Here is a 13,768-nt window from a genome sequence, read left to right as displayed (position 1 = left end):
GAAATTGAAAAGTAAGGTAGGTGACATGTTTTAAGTCCTTGTTTTGTCAACCAACAGTCCAAAACCCAAAGTTATATAACCTATTTAAAAAATGGTAATCGTAAAAAAAAGATTTTAATAAAAAGGTCATTTTGAACTAAAAATGCTGGATTATTTTGTAATTTCTTGATTGTATTGCACCGTTTATCTGATGTTATTCAGTTGATTATTGTTTTTTAATGTCTAATATATATATATTATTGTAAATTAGGGGCTCCAAACACATCATGCCTAAAAGCTTAATTTTATCAGCTGATAGTGAAGAAATCACACAGTTTGTGTGCAATCATAGACCATCATATATTTTCTGGAAACAGATGTCTCTTTTAGGTCGACAGTTATAGTTTTGTCAGCTACCAGGGTCCTTCTCATTTGAATATTCTGCAAGTATTTGCCTCCAAAGTCCATTTCTGAGCTCCCACAACAGGACTTCCCTCAGACAAAATCTACATTACACATTGAGGCCAATTTCTTTCAAAGCAGCAGAAAATAAAAAATTTCAGACTAAAGAAATTTTGTCTTGCAGACAAATGTATTTATTTTTGCCATCTTTAAATCCCACGACTTAAGAATGGAAAAATGCAAGAAAACAAAGTAAAGGAAATAGGCAACCAATCGCATACTGGAGAGATTTGGTGTTTCAAGCATTGCCATTGTACTAGGAATAGGTTCTTTATGTACATATATTATATATGCTGGCTGCTTTTATTTACTAAAATAGTATTTACAGTCTCTAGACATGGACATCATCTTAAACTCATTAAATACAAATATATATATAATTTGTATTATTGCATACAAACTACTAGTTCTGCAGTAGCGGTGATTTAGGCAGCACTATATGACGCTGATGAGTGACAGGATTTATAAGGACGCTTATGAGACACTGAGGATGCAATCACGAAGGGCACCTTCCTGTTTGGTGCAGAGGAAACAGTTTTACCTCAGAATCAGAGTTTAATCTAGTGCATCATTCTTTCATTTATTAAGGATGTCAAACCGTTGAGAGTAAAGCACACCATTTTCACACACAAGGATGAACGAGTGAAAACAAAAAACCTCAGAGGTAAAGTCCAACCGGGAGCAGAGAGGGGCACACAAACAAATCCACCAAAGTGACTGGTGATGTCGGGGAATGATGGTCCCAGGTATTGATGCTTCTACGGTCTACATGGTCGGTTGTGGTAAACACGGTGATGATTGTAGTGTAAGCTGATCTCAGTCCACCTCCATCTCTTTCGTGCCAGGCTTTGTCTGCTGGGTTCCCTTTGCGTCTCCCTTCCCTTCTGCTCCTTGCTTTGCCGTTGGGCCGTTATGAGCTCCGTTGTTTTGGTCGTTCACTTCAGGGGCCTCCTCCACTGTCGGCTTCGGCCTGTTGATCACTGGATTACATACATCCTCCAGTTCCTGATGAGTAAGAAGTGTAGACATACAATCAGCAGGTCTCATCACTGCGTGTGGAAGTAAGAATTAAATCTCAGTCTTTCACATACCTGTATTTTAGTAATGATGTCTGCTACTTTCACTACTGGATCTTGAGTTATACCAAGTTTGCTCTGTGCGTTCATCTTGCCGTTCATCCAGACCATGTTTTCACTCACACACTTTTCCACAGTGCTCATTTCCTCTGCACTCAAATGCAGGTATCGCTCATCCTAGGAGAGGATTTGTGATTACAAAATTAGTACAAATGTTCTAGAAAGTAGGTAAAGTTCGCCGTTTTTCAACCTCAGTCCTATCATGCTATTTTGGGCAGCTAATACCATTATGGTAGGAAAAAAATGCAATTTCGCTCTGTGCCTTTAGAGGACGCTATCCGCTTCTCCAATGGGCCCTGGAAAACCTCATCTTTCGGAGGCAAGGGAGCTCGCTAAACTACACTTCCCCAATCTAGGACGCCCGCCTCTGATGTCATGTCTAGTTCAAAATCGTCAGGCTTGAAATGTAGACTGCAGACCCGAAGATTTTTTAGACGATCCACCGGGGTATATTCTCGTCATATTTTGTATTCTGTACCGCTCTGAGCCGTTGCCTGCAGCGAACGGTAGTATTTCACTCCAGCGTCTCTCGCTGGGCCGTTCCTTTCAGAGGGAGGGGCGCAATGCATGCTGGGTGTTTTAGAAATGTAGAATGGGCAAAACCACGAGCTGTTTGAACAACTTTCTCCACAGCTATGGCGCCAATTTCAAATATTATTACTTCAATCGATTACAGAGAACACCAGCTTTGACTGACAGTGGCTTTTTCCAGGGGTGAATTTTTCCTTTAACACTCCCACACCTACAAATTTGATACTTAAAATTCTTCCTTTTAAAGCTGCCTCTTACAAGAGGACATTGCATCCCGCAATCAAAAGGATTCACCTTTTGTTTAAAGCAATCCACAAACTTCATGTAGAGTTGCAGTTTTTTTCCCATCTCCTCAAACGCCCTCGGCCTGTCCTCGTGCTCTCTGTGCCGGTCCTGAATGGGCTGACCAAACCTCTGGAAAATAACAGATTGTATGTTAATGTTGAGAGTTATTCTTACATTAAAATGGTTGAGGCCTTAATAAAGCTTAGAAGGTTGACTAACAAGAACAAGAACAAACCTTGAGGGCATCGAGCTTCTCCTCATAGACATGTTTGGGTTGGTCCTCTCCTTCCTCATACAGCCAGTTCTCTGTGTCCTCCAGCATCAGTGTCAGCCGGTTACTGTCCTGTTATAATGGTCAAACATGAAACAGTAAATATAATGCTAGATCATTTGCCTTGCAGCCAGAAAATATTAGCAAATGTATGTTTTGTAAAGCCGCTTTCTCACTAGTCAAAAAACCACTAACACCAGCTAACACCCGGCTTTTTGCTTAGTGGGAAAGGCTACAATCGGCATTCAGACCCGGGTCAAATGACTCTGCAGTAGACCCGGGTAATTATCGCCGTGGCTCCGATCGGCATTGATGGGAACACAAAACCCGTGTCAACACACTAATCTCCGCCCCCTTTCCAAGCGCGATGCTATGCTCCGTCTGTAACTTCTGCAACTCCTTGTCATCTCAGCTACAAATTCCGCCCGTCTCCGTCCGAGCAGCGCTCGAACATCGTTCCAAATTTGTCGTGCCGAGTTTGATAAACAGACTGAATGAGTAATAGATACAATAAAGTCCTAACCACCGTAACATCTTCACTGTTTACTAACCCTGTTTTGGGCGCATTGGTGATGTCAGACGATGACGCAGCACAAAAGTGACTGACAGGAGTATTCTCCACTGGCAATGGGAACAGAGGCAATCGGCATCTATTGCAGATCTTCCCGAGTCTGAAAAACCTGCGTCAACGCGCTAAATATAGTAGGGTATATATAGGGTATAAGAGAGCAGCACTCACCTCCTCAGTGATATACTTTTCATACATCCCACAGAGTTTGTCCCTCAGATCGTACACGTACTCCTCGACAGCGTTTTTAGCATCATTCAGCTCTTTTACCAGTTTGTCCTGGATTATCATCTGACGCTGTGAGCAAAAACACACAAAAAATGTCAAATAACAACATCACAAACCATAAACACTTAGTGCCATGACTCAGCTTTTCCAAAGGTCAGCCGGAGCATTCACCTCATACTCCACAAAGTTGTTCAGGACTTCACTGTCGAGCTGTCGAATGTTGTTGGCCACGATGGGCAGATCGATACTTTTCACCTTGGGTTTGGGTTTGCTTCCCCCTGCTGCTGGGTCCTGCTTCTCCCCAGACGCCCCCTCCTGGATTCAGAAACCAGACAACTCTATTCATTCTTTCTGCTGTAGCTCTTACATAACTTCTTTCTTATTCTACTTTATTATAGATGAAGCATTTCACATTCAAGATCCATCAATATGCATTTTTGTGACCATTTATTTATAATTCTATGGACAACGCATTTTCTACATGATAGGCTTATCTGGAATGCAGTATGATTAGTGTCTGTGTCGTATCTGCATAATAAAAATGTCTTATATAAGCTGAAAAACACAGTACACTGGAACTGGCTTCAAAAATACATATATCAGCACATCCTTTAATTCTGCTCCAACTGACCTTACTGCTGGAGCTGTTGTCCTCGCTCTGCTGCTCCCCCTGGCTTTGGCCTTCCTGGTCCACCTGCATTTTGGTCTGAGACACACATTCAGATAGAGTTATAATTTAAAGGGCGCTATTAACTAGATCCATCCAATGATTGCTAAGGTCGTTCACCCTGGTCACACACACACTGACATTGCAATCTCAAAAGCAACTATAGCAAAAGTGCCCTCTCACCTGGTCCTCTGGCCTGCCTTCATTCTGCACCATTGGCTCTGAGTCAATCTGCATGTCCTCTCCTTCTCCTTTCTGCTTCTCTATCAGAGAGGCGCTGGACACGCTGAAGATGCCGTGAACGTTAACACGAACTTTGACCTTCACTTTCGAGCTGTCACCATCCGGCTGGGGAACCACGTTCTGTACAGAAAAACATCCTGCAAACAGAACCAGTGGTTTGTCACGACATACTCCTTTAACAGACAAGCGCAAGTAATAAACTGATGACCTGTCTGTGTGAAGAATATCTCACATTTCTCATTTCCATCTCTGATCTAAATCCCTGGAGGGACTCAGCCACAAATGGCCACCTGAAAATCTACTTTGTGCATCAATCACTTCTTCTGCTGAAGGCTTGCACAGCTGGTAAATGTCAGATATCTGCATATTTTTGCACCCTAAAATCTGTTGATTGGTCTCTTGAGGGTAAAACTTCATGTCTGACAGATTCATGAGCATAATTACCTATCCTGTGGTCCGGGTACGGCAGATCTTGTGGGCTGCTGTAGAAGGCTTCAAGGTCAAAGTGTTCCTTCTTGTGAAAGGTGATCACTTTGGAGAACGGAGCAGCGTGATTCTTACTGAACACCTCACACTCTCTGTGACAACAAGGCAAGAAAATACAAACAATTCACAAGTTGAAAAACAGTTAGCATGCTGTATCGTATAGCTAACTAGCCTAGCTTGATGAAATTGTTACAGAGAAATGAAGTGTCTTGTTTAATGTTGTGTTATTGGCTTATTAAGATTCACTTCACAGGTTCAATGTCCTCACCCCAATCCATCCTCTGTTGGAGATTTCCAGCGAAGAGTAATCGGGAAGGGAACCGCGTCAGTGATGGAGAATTCGCGCACCTTGAATGCTGGAGATAAGATGGCGCACTGCAACCCAAACAACACATGCATCACTTTTTAATAACTACAAAATATTCGTACTGTACATCACAACTTAATCTTTCTTTGTCAGGACAGTAGTCACACCTGAAGCGCACAGCCTCGAGCGACAGCTTCGTCCGCGTTGAGCGTGGTACTGACGTCTTTGCCGAAAAACTTGCAGATTCTCTCTTTGATAGCCGGGCTTCTCGTGGCTCCTCCAACTATCTCCACGGCGTAGATGTCATCCCTGCTCAGCTCTGCCACAACACACAAAAGTGTATTATTCCTTCTTGCAGCATTCAAACAATAAACTTTATTAAATTCAACCACATTGAGGAACTTACTCGATTGTTCCAAGGCTGTTTTCAGCGGCATCTCTACTCTCATCAGATATTGAGCACACATGTCTTCAAACTGGTTCCTGTGGGTTACAAATACATTCATTATGCTGGATATCCTCCTTAATCAGGGGTAGTTAAGGAGAAAAAGTACCTGTTCATCCTGCTGGTAACATCGATGTCATTCATGAAGCACTCTATGTTCAGAGGCAGATCAGAGATGTTAGCGCTCATCAGCTTCTTCAGCTTCTCGCACTCCTGATGCAGCCGCAGCAGAGCCCTCGGGTTCTCCTTCACATTCAGCTTGTACTTGCCCTTAAACTCCTCGCAGAAGTAATCCACCAACGCCTCGTCAAAATTGCGCCCGCCAAGGTACGGATCAAACGCAGTGGCCAGGACCTGACGGAGCAGATTTCATATTGAGCTTAGGGTTTTATGGTGAGGGTGCAGGTGTGGATGGAGAAGGAAACAGTTTAAAATGCCAACCTTGAGTTTGCCTTTGTTGAATGCAGTGACGGAGACCTGGAATGATGAGTGTCCCATGTCCACAAATATAACATTTCTGGGCCTCTCTTCTGGAGTAGGAAGGTCCTGTTTGTAGATCCCATAAGCCAACGCCACTGTTCAGAAGGGAGACATTTACTGTAACCGTTATAAAGTACATAATTTATCTATCCAAGATCTTTCCAAGAACACTGACCTGCAGTTGTGTCATTAATTAGCCGTAAACAGTTCAGCCCTGCAATTTGACTTGCATCAAACACAGACCGCCTTTCAGCATCTGTGTAAAAACTTGGGACCTGTAAAAGAGAGCACAATCACTATTTTTCATCGAACCACTTGGTGAATTATCTAAAAGGCCCTCTGTGATGTTTTTGTCACTCACAGAGATGACGCAATCTACCACCGGCTTCTTCAAGGCGCTCTCTGACGTCTCCTTCAGCTTGTTGAGCAGCATCCCTGTGATCTGCTCCACTGTGAACACTTTGTCCTCGTCCAAATAACGCACCTGTAAACATGGTACAGTTAGAACATCCCTGGATAAGATGGACAGGAAGGCATAGAGTAAAGAGCACGTAAGTTGTATTGGAAAAAAATACTAACAGCGCATGGCTGACTTAAAAGAACAAAGGTGTGCAGTGACAGCAGATAATGGTCAGGGTCAGAGAGAAAGGGGGGAACACAGAGAAAGCTGTAAAAAAGAAAAAGCTGGATGTTTGTACAGTGCTTCACCTTAATGCCAGCGTTTCCATTGGCCAGTTTATGTAAGCTGTAAGGCAGTTTGGGTTTTTCCGCTTGGACAAACGGGTCATCAAATGCTCTGCCGTGGAACTTTTTGAAGCCATGGACTGTATTTTTGAAATTTGTTATGACCTTAAATTAGAAGATACACATCACATTATGTAAAACTGTGTTCTATAATAGCTTTTTTGTTCATGTGAATCATAAACTGATTATCAAAAAAGACAACAGTTTGAATATAAATATAATTCCAGGGTGTTATGTTGCTTTTATTACAGAAAGTAAACTGCCATGGATTATCTTACTTGACTTTTGGCTGCATTTCCAATCATGCGGTTTTTGGAGGCCAAAGACACACAAGCCCTGGAAGGAAGACAAATACATCAGCACATTACGCAGGCTACAACAGAAATAATCCTGCCAGACAAGGCAGAACTGTAATTGTCTGACTGCTGCAGACAGAATCAAACGGCCAGGGCACAGAGGCAGATTTCGATTAAAGAAATTTCACAAGGGAGTCTGAGGAAGAAGCACAAACTAGGGCAGTGACACGGAACAGTTCACCTTCAAAAGTCAGCTCATCCTGTCCAATAAGAAAACATCACGTCGCAACTCCTTAAAAAGCAACACATTATGTTCACTGACAAAGCTTCTACTTACACAGGGATAAGGTAAGCATTTCATATTTATAATACACTTCTTTGTTTTACCTTGCCTCTAAAATATCCCCCTTCACTAAAAGGTGCAATGCTCGTCACCTTCCCAGCAGCACATCCCTGTTTGCAGGATGCTGCAGCAGATATGTGTTCCTGTTAGCCTAATGTATTTCCCTCTACAATCAAAAACCATCATGGAAATTTCTTGGCATTGTGCATTCATTACATCATATATTAATAAAACAATATATTGTTACAACGTGGGATTTAATTTCCTGACATTTCTGGTCTGGCCTTTGTAAGGATGTAGCTTTTTTTGCTACCCATTACAGACGCACATTGACCATGCCATTCCAAAACCAACAAACTGCCTTTATAATAGGCTTTACAGTATAGTGACATATTCACATGCTTTAAAAACGAAATAGCATCTCGTATTTCTTAAGTTACTTATCTCAGCCAACTTAGAGGCTCACTACGCAGCAGAGTGGTGGTTATCAGAGACATGTCAGCTGTCTGTTATAAGATGATTTACATGCGACATTTTGACCTCCGTTAACCTGCTGGAGCGGAGAATAGCCAATAGTTAAAGGCCTCATCACAACCACCAGCAGCTGCCTTGCTGTGTCTACACCATCATCGCTCAGCTAGTGCGCCTCCAGCCGCAAACATTGCGTAACAAACTCACAGACAGACCACATTTCATGGAGATGATGCTAGTCAGTATTTATACTTACGGTGTGCATCTGTCACTGTAGTCATTGGTGATGGTTTCAATGCCGCCGCTCCTTGCAACAGCGATGTAACAGTTCTGGAAACCCACATCAATGCCTACCACTGACATGATGAGCGCTCTAAAGTCACCTCTCCTGCGTTGTCCTCCGCAACGACCGCACGACACCTAGGAGAAAAATATATAAAAATATATTTTTACAATGGCGGTCCACTCCATATAATATGTGATACAGCGTCTCCTCTGCTGTAGAAACAAACGAGACAGCTAGCTGAGGGTGTACTCACTGAATTACTAGCTGTTATGTAAGTCAGGCTGTTTATAGCAAACTCATTCAGAGTAATCCCACGGAGTAATGGTGTCCAGAGCGGATTCTCCCACTCCAAGGCAGCCCTAGCATCACCGAGCACCTCTGACCGACGGATGCTCCAAAGCCCGCCCCCTGACGTCCCTGATTGGCCGCGTCACACCCATTGTCTTTACGTGATTGGTGCGACAACCAATCGATATCAGAAAAATCTAGAAGCCCAAGAAAGGGGACCGTAGAATACGTCACAAGCATTAGAGATAGAGGTGGTTTAACAGACATGTTTGCTCTAAAATACACCTGTCAGGTGTAGAGTGCGTGAGTTTCTTCATCCCAAACTCACGCGCTAAAGGACTGACGTAATAATATTACTGTAATATCTAAGAAATCAGCGTTACTGATGTCTTTTTAATATCTGGCTTTTACAAGGATTGGCAACAGCTTGAGAGCAAAAGCTGCCTGGAAGGCTGAATACAGATAAACAAAATCACAAAGCAACCACAGGTGTGGTCTGGTGTGTTTGTTTATACAGCCTATGGTCTGGCCATACGATAAACTCTTCATCCATAAGTAATACAAATTATTCAATATATTCTTTAAGTAGGTAAAACAGATAGGCTACTTTCCCGTTAGGAATTTTGTACTGCTATATAATTTATATTACTGCATTATTATTACTGAGGCATTAATTCGTTTACAGCATTTTAGTGTTGTGGTCTCCCTGGTTTGAGGTAAGACTAATAAATTGCCTAGTTTCATTCTCTAACAATTAGTTAAAAGATTTGATCAGAAACCATCAGATAAATGATGCAATATAAAAGCAGAAAGTAGCATTCAACAGAATTACTGTAGTGAAGTATATCTGAAACTTGCAGTTTTTAAGTACTTGGTTATTGTTTTTTACTTATCACCACCGACCTGCTGACTTTTTTATGTCTGTTTTTAGAAAATTAGAAGTATCAGAAATGGTTTGGCTTTTTGAACCATAGTTACAGTCTTATATTTCACTTTTGAGCTTAAAACAGAAATAAAAAATAAAAAACTTGAATGTTAAGGCTACAGCATATTTGATGAGTTAGAAAATGCCCTTTGTTTATTCCTTTCTAAGTACACAATACCTAAAACTTTTAAAGAGTTGCAGTAGAAACAAATATACCCTCGAGTCTTTTGAAAATGTAATTGGTTGACTGCCTAAAGGTTAAAGTATTCATCTTGTTTTTAGTCCACAACCAGGCTTTTAAAGGTCTTGATTATTCCTAATCTGTCACAATATACAATATTACAATACACTCTACTTTAATACATTCATTTTACACTTTCATTTTCTTAATTGTCAAAAAGTATGTATTAATTGTGTTTTATTTTTATACATATCTTAAAATTGCATTCTTACTTGTAAGAATGTAATAACTGACAAGTTTAATTTAAGTTTTGGCTGGGCATAAATGCATCCTGCGTATCTATGCGATTGGTTGCGTGGCTGGTTCGATTTCAATTTTACTTGTCCACTTGTTCTTGTTTCCTTGAATGAGGACCAGTTGGACTGAATGTTGCTTCATGTTGGTACTGAGCCGGAGGGGCCTGAGCGAGAACAGGAAGTGCTAGTTGAACAAGCTGAGCTAGCCAGACAGTTTTAGTCAGGTAGGTTAGCTTGGCATATAACTCGGTAGCAAAAATGGGCCTGTTCGGAAGAACACCGGATAAACCAGCAAAGGAGCTGGTAAGTACTGTGTGTTGAAGACGAGGGATGTCGTTGAGAGCTTTGTCTGTAGTTTGAAAAAACACGACAGCGACTTTAGCTAACCCCGCTAACGCTAGCTTTCCATTTAACTATGCTTAGCGTTAGTTCGTCCAATCTGTTGCTACTTTTTGCTAACTGACAGGCAGACGTTAGTCTATTTATAAACGACCCAACAGTCTCTGTAATAGTATCCGACGTTAGCCTGTATTGTTTGTGCCGTATGTAGAGTTATATGTTTATTAACATGCCTCATAATCCAACCAGCCAATCTTGTTATTTTAACTATGAGCTAGCTTGTTAGCACACAAGCTAACACTAGTCTGCTGTCAGTCGCTTCAGTGTAAACAAACCCTGATTGTGTTGGCTTTAGCCGTTATTATGGTCTGTCCAGATGAGCGTTAGCTCTTAAAAGTTATTGTTTTGTTGTAATGTTAAACATAACGGTGTGTTAAAATGATATCGCCACGATACTTTAACATTTAAAGCAACTTTTACAGCATATCAATCATCATGTCTTTCATTTCAGATCAGTGAGTGGTCGAAAAAAATCAAGAAGGAAATGAGAATGATTGACAGACAAATTAGAGGTAAGATACAGCCATTATTACATTATACACTTTCTAAAAAATTCTAAGATATAGTTGTTTTATTTATAGGTATTTCTATGATTAGTCTGTCATTTCGAACTGTCTAAAAGCATAACATTGATTTGTTGTTATAAGTGCTGAGTGACCTCATTGGTACTATTAAAGACTGAAGGACTTTAAACTCAAAGCAATGACTCATTAAGATGGTAAATTTGTGTGTTGTATAATTTGTTTATTTTTTACATAAATGCGCACACTGTAGAGATTTTATTAGTGTTTCTATTTTATGTAAATGCATGTCCTTTTGTTTCAGATATTCAAAGAGAACAAGAAAAAGTCAAAAGATCCATCAAAGATGCTGCCAAAAAGGGCCAGAAGGATGTGTGTGTGGTTCTCGCAAAGGAGATGATTCAGTCAAAACGAGCTATCACGAAACTTTATGCATCCAAAGCCCAAATGAACTCTGTGGTACTCAGCATGAACAATCAGCTGGGTGAGTTTGGGTCATGCTATTTTAATGTTAAGTTCTTTATTAACGTTAGTTGAAGAGTTTGATTATTTATCGTAGAGCTTAATGTTATTTTCTGTACTGTCAGTGAAGGGAATGTATCTGTGTGTTTTTAGCTGTAGTGCGTGTAGCCGGGTCCCTGCAGAAGAGCACAGAAGTGATGAAAGCCATGCAGAACCTGATCAAAATCCCAGAGATCCAGGCCACCATGAGGGACCTATCAAAGGAAATGATGAAGGTCAGTAGCTGTGTCCAACATGAATAGATTTACTTCGAATAAGATTCCTGCAAGAAGTGGAACATGGCGGCTGACTCATGTACACGTACACATCTTTCAGGCTGGCATTATTGAGGAAATGCTGGAAGACACATTTGAGAGCATGGAGGATGGAGAGGACATGGAGGAAGCAGCAGAGGAGGAAGTTGACAAGATTCTCTTTGAGATCACAGCAGGTGAAGAGATTTGTTCAATTTCAATACAATAAACCATCCCTCTTTTGTCGGAAGGTTGTGGTGTCTGAAGTTTTACCACAAATGAATATTACCAAAGCTCTGTTTCATTGTTCTGTTTTTTGCTTTGTTAGGTGCCCTTGGCAAAGCACCGAGTAAAGTCACAGACGCCCTGCCCGAAATGGAGCCCCCTGGAGCCACTGCAGCTTCAGATGAGGAGTCGGAGGAGGACATTGAAGAGATGCAGTCGAGATTGGCAGCTCTGAGGAGCTAAGGTGAACTGCCACTGTTCTGTCAAAGTCAGTTTGTCACTCCGAGAAGGACAGAGACAATTTTGGTGCAGGTTTTACAGTACTGAGCATCCTCTCTGCTTCATATTCTAAATATTATTTCATAATCATTTGGGGTTAACATCGTGCTTTGACAGTTAATGTCTTTAAAAAGTTTTTTTATAGAATGTGATGTTTACTCAGCCAGAAGGAAAGGTGTTTTTGCTTTTTGTCTTTTATTATCTAGGGTGACCCTAGGTAAGTCTTTATTATCCAAAGTCAAACAGAAGGTAAAGAAAGTGTATATAATGTAAGTATGAAAAGCCTGCTGTGCCTATAGTGCTTCACCATGTTCTTCTGTCCTAAAGTTTGGGCTGGTGGTGGAGCTACTTGGGTATTTATGATCCAAAAAATGATTAATAACTGTTGATGGAGTCCATCCTTCACTTAATCCTAGATCACTAATTAGCCTTTATTATCTGTTAGGATGCATTTTATAAGCAACCGCTATTCTATTTACTGGTAACCAGCCTACATTATCTCAAACACTAGAGCTGATGGGTGGATTTCTCTTTTGATAGTTAATTTTCTGTACGGTCAGAATGTGTCTGTTCTACATGTGGTCATACACCCATAAGAAAAATGCACGCATACTATCCTAACCCACTTTTTTTGCATTAACATTTAGCTTGTTAAATGTTTGACTTTGTGTCACAATTACGTTCCTTCTCAGCAGGAGGATGCAGAGGAATAAGGTCGGTTAGTGCAGAACTTATGTATTGTGGAAGTATTGTGTGTATAATTTTTCTATGTGAATGGGGACAAAATAAGGAAATAAACTTTTAAGAACAACGGTTGCCAATAAGAAGAATGTGTTACACTTCTTTCCGCTCTCAGCATGATCACATATATCCCTTTAACATCACAATGAACTCTTTAGACTTATTCTGATCTGAAATACTCTTTGCCTTGTCAGCAGGTCAGACACTGACCTGTACGGTCTAACAGATAAAACAGTTACCGCAACATTTCTGAAACCAAACTCTTTGAACACTAAAGAGTTAAATGACAGGGACTGCTGCTTGACTCAGTATGACTAGGGAAGTATGTCACGTGCACTTGCAGCCTTTTTACGATTATCTTAAAAATTGGATGATGGCAGTAGAAATGCATGATGTCCATAGTATGTAGGGTTCACTTTATTCAGAGACAGAAGAATTGTTAAGGTTTTGGAGCTGTATTTTATGCCTTTTTCCTGTCCTGCCTTGTCTTTTGAAGCCCCTCCTTCGCTTCAAAATGGACAAAAGGATTAGATTTCTACCAGCCACAGCCCTCTCTGAGTAGCTTTTGCTGGACTGTAACTCAACCTTGCCTTTGTTCTTTGATTTCAGTATGTAGGCCAGGTCAAAGCAAAAGGAGTGAAACACTAATGAAGCAGGTTTGGCGACAAGAGTTTTAGAAAGCCAAGGGAAAATCCCTTTTGTCAATATGTGCACCATCCCGCAGTTGGTAGATTCTGCAATAGAGACTTAGCTCAGCTATTGAAGCTAAAACATGTACATTTAATGTAAACATGTTCAGTGGTATAAGATACAGATGCATGAACATAAATTAACTTGCAATTTGTTTCCAATCACCAAAATGCATAGAATCATTTTTTAACGATAATTTCAGTCTCCAACATTATTTGACATATAATCAAGGATGGTTAA

At 40.8% G+C, this 13,768-nt stretch overlaps 2 protein-coding genes across 2 annotated transcripts; one reads left to right on the top strand and one right to left on the bottom strand.

Annotated features, from left to right (window-relative positions):
* Positions 1-1,002: 1,002 nt before the first annotated feature.
* On the bottom strand, positions 1,003-8,550 carry hspa4l (heat shock protein 4 like). Its single transcript, XM_069661587.1, has 20 exons — positions 8,482-8,550; positions 8,199-8,362; positions 7,111-7,168; positions 6,797-6,937; positions 6,450-6,572; positions 6,264-6,363; positions 6,050-6,183; positions 5,718-5,962; positions 5,570-5,646; positions 5,331-5,482; positions 5,125-5,231; positions 4,815-4,948; positions 4,311-4,507; positions 4,092-4,166; positions 3,632-3,775; positions 3,404-3,529; positions 2,629-2,736; positions 2,403-2,522; positions 1,533-1,694; positions 1,003-1,446 (listed from the first exon to the last, which is right to left on the bottom strand). The coding sequence occupies exons 2-20, from the start codon at positions 8,303-8,305 to the stop codon at positions 1,258-1,260; spliced, it is 2,499 nt and encodes an 832-aa protein (XP_069517688.1). The 5' UTR covers positions 8,306-8,362; positions 8,482-8,550; the 3' UTR covers positions 1,003-1,257.
* A 1,536-nt stretch (positions 8,551-10,086) lies between these two features.
* chmp3 (charged multivesicular body protein 3) lies at positions 10,087-12,927 on the top strand. Its single transcript, XM_069661785.1, has 6 exons — positions 10,087-10,221; positions 10,769-10,829; positions 11,143-11,322; positions 11,454-11,575; positions 11,676-11,790; positions 11,922-12,927. The coding sequence occupies exons 1-6, from the start codon at positions 10,177-10,179 to the stop codon at positions 12,059-12,061; spliced, it is 663 nt and encodes a 220-aa protein (XP_069517886.1). The 5' UTR covers positions 10,087-10,176; the 3' UTR covers positions 12,062-12,927.
* The last annotated feature ends 841 nt before the right edge of the window (positions 12,928-13,768 follow it).

The sequence above is a fragment of the Semicossyphus pulcher genome, unplaced genomic scaffold, assembly GCF_022749685.1.
Source record: "Semicossyphus pulcher isolate SPU_LCO1_2020_fin unplaced genomic scaffold, fSemPul1.0.p SCAF_14, whole genome shotgun sequence".
NCBI classification, from domain to species: domain Eukaryota; kingdom Metazoa; phylum Chordata; class Actinopteri; order Labriformes; family Labridae; genus Semicossyphus; species Semicossyphus pulcher.
Note: the sequence above shows the minus strand (reverse complement) of the source record. Positions and strands in the feature narration are given on the sequence as shown.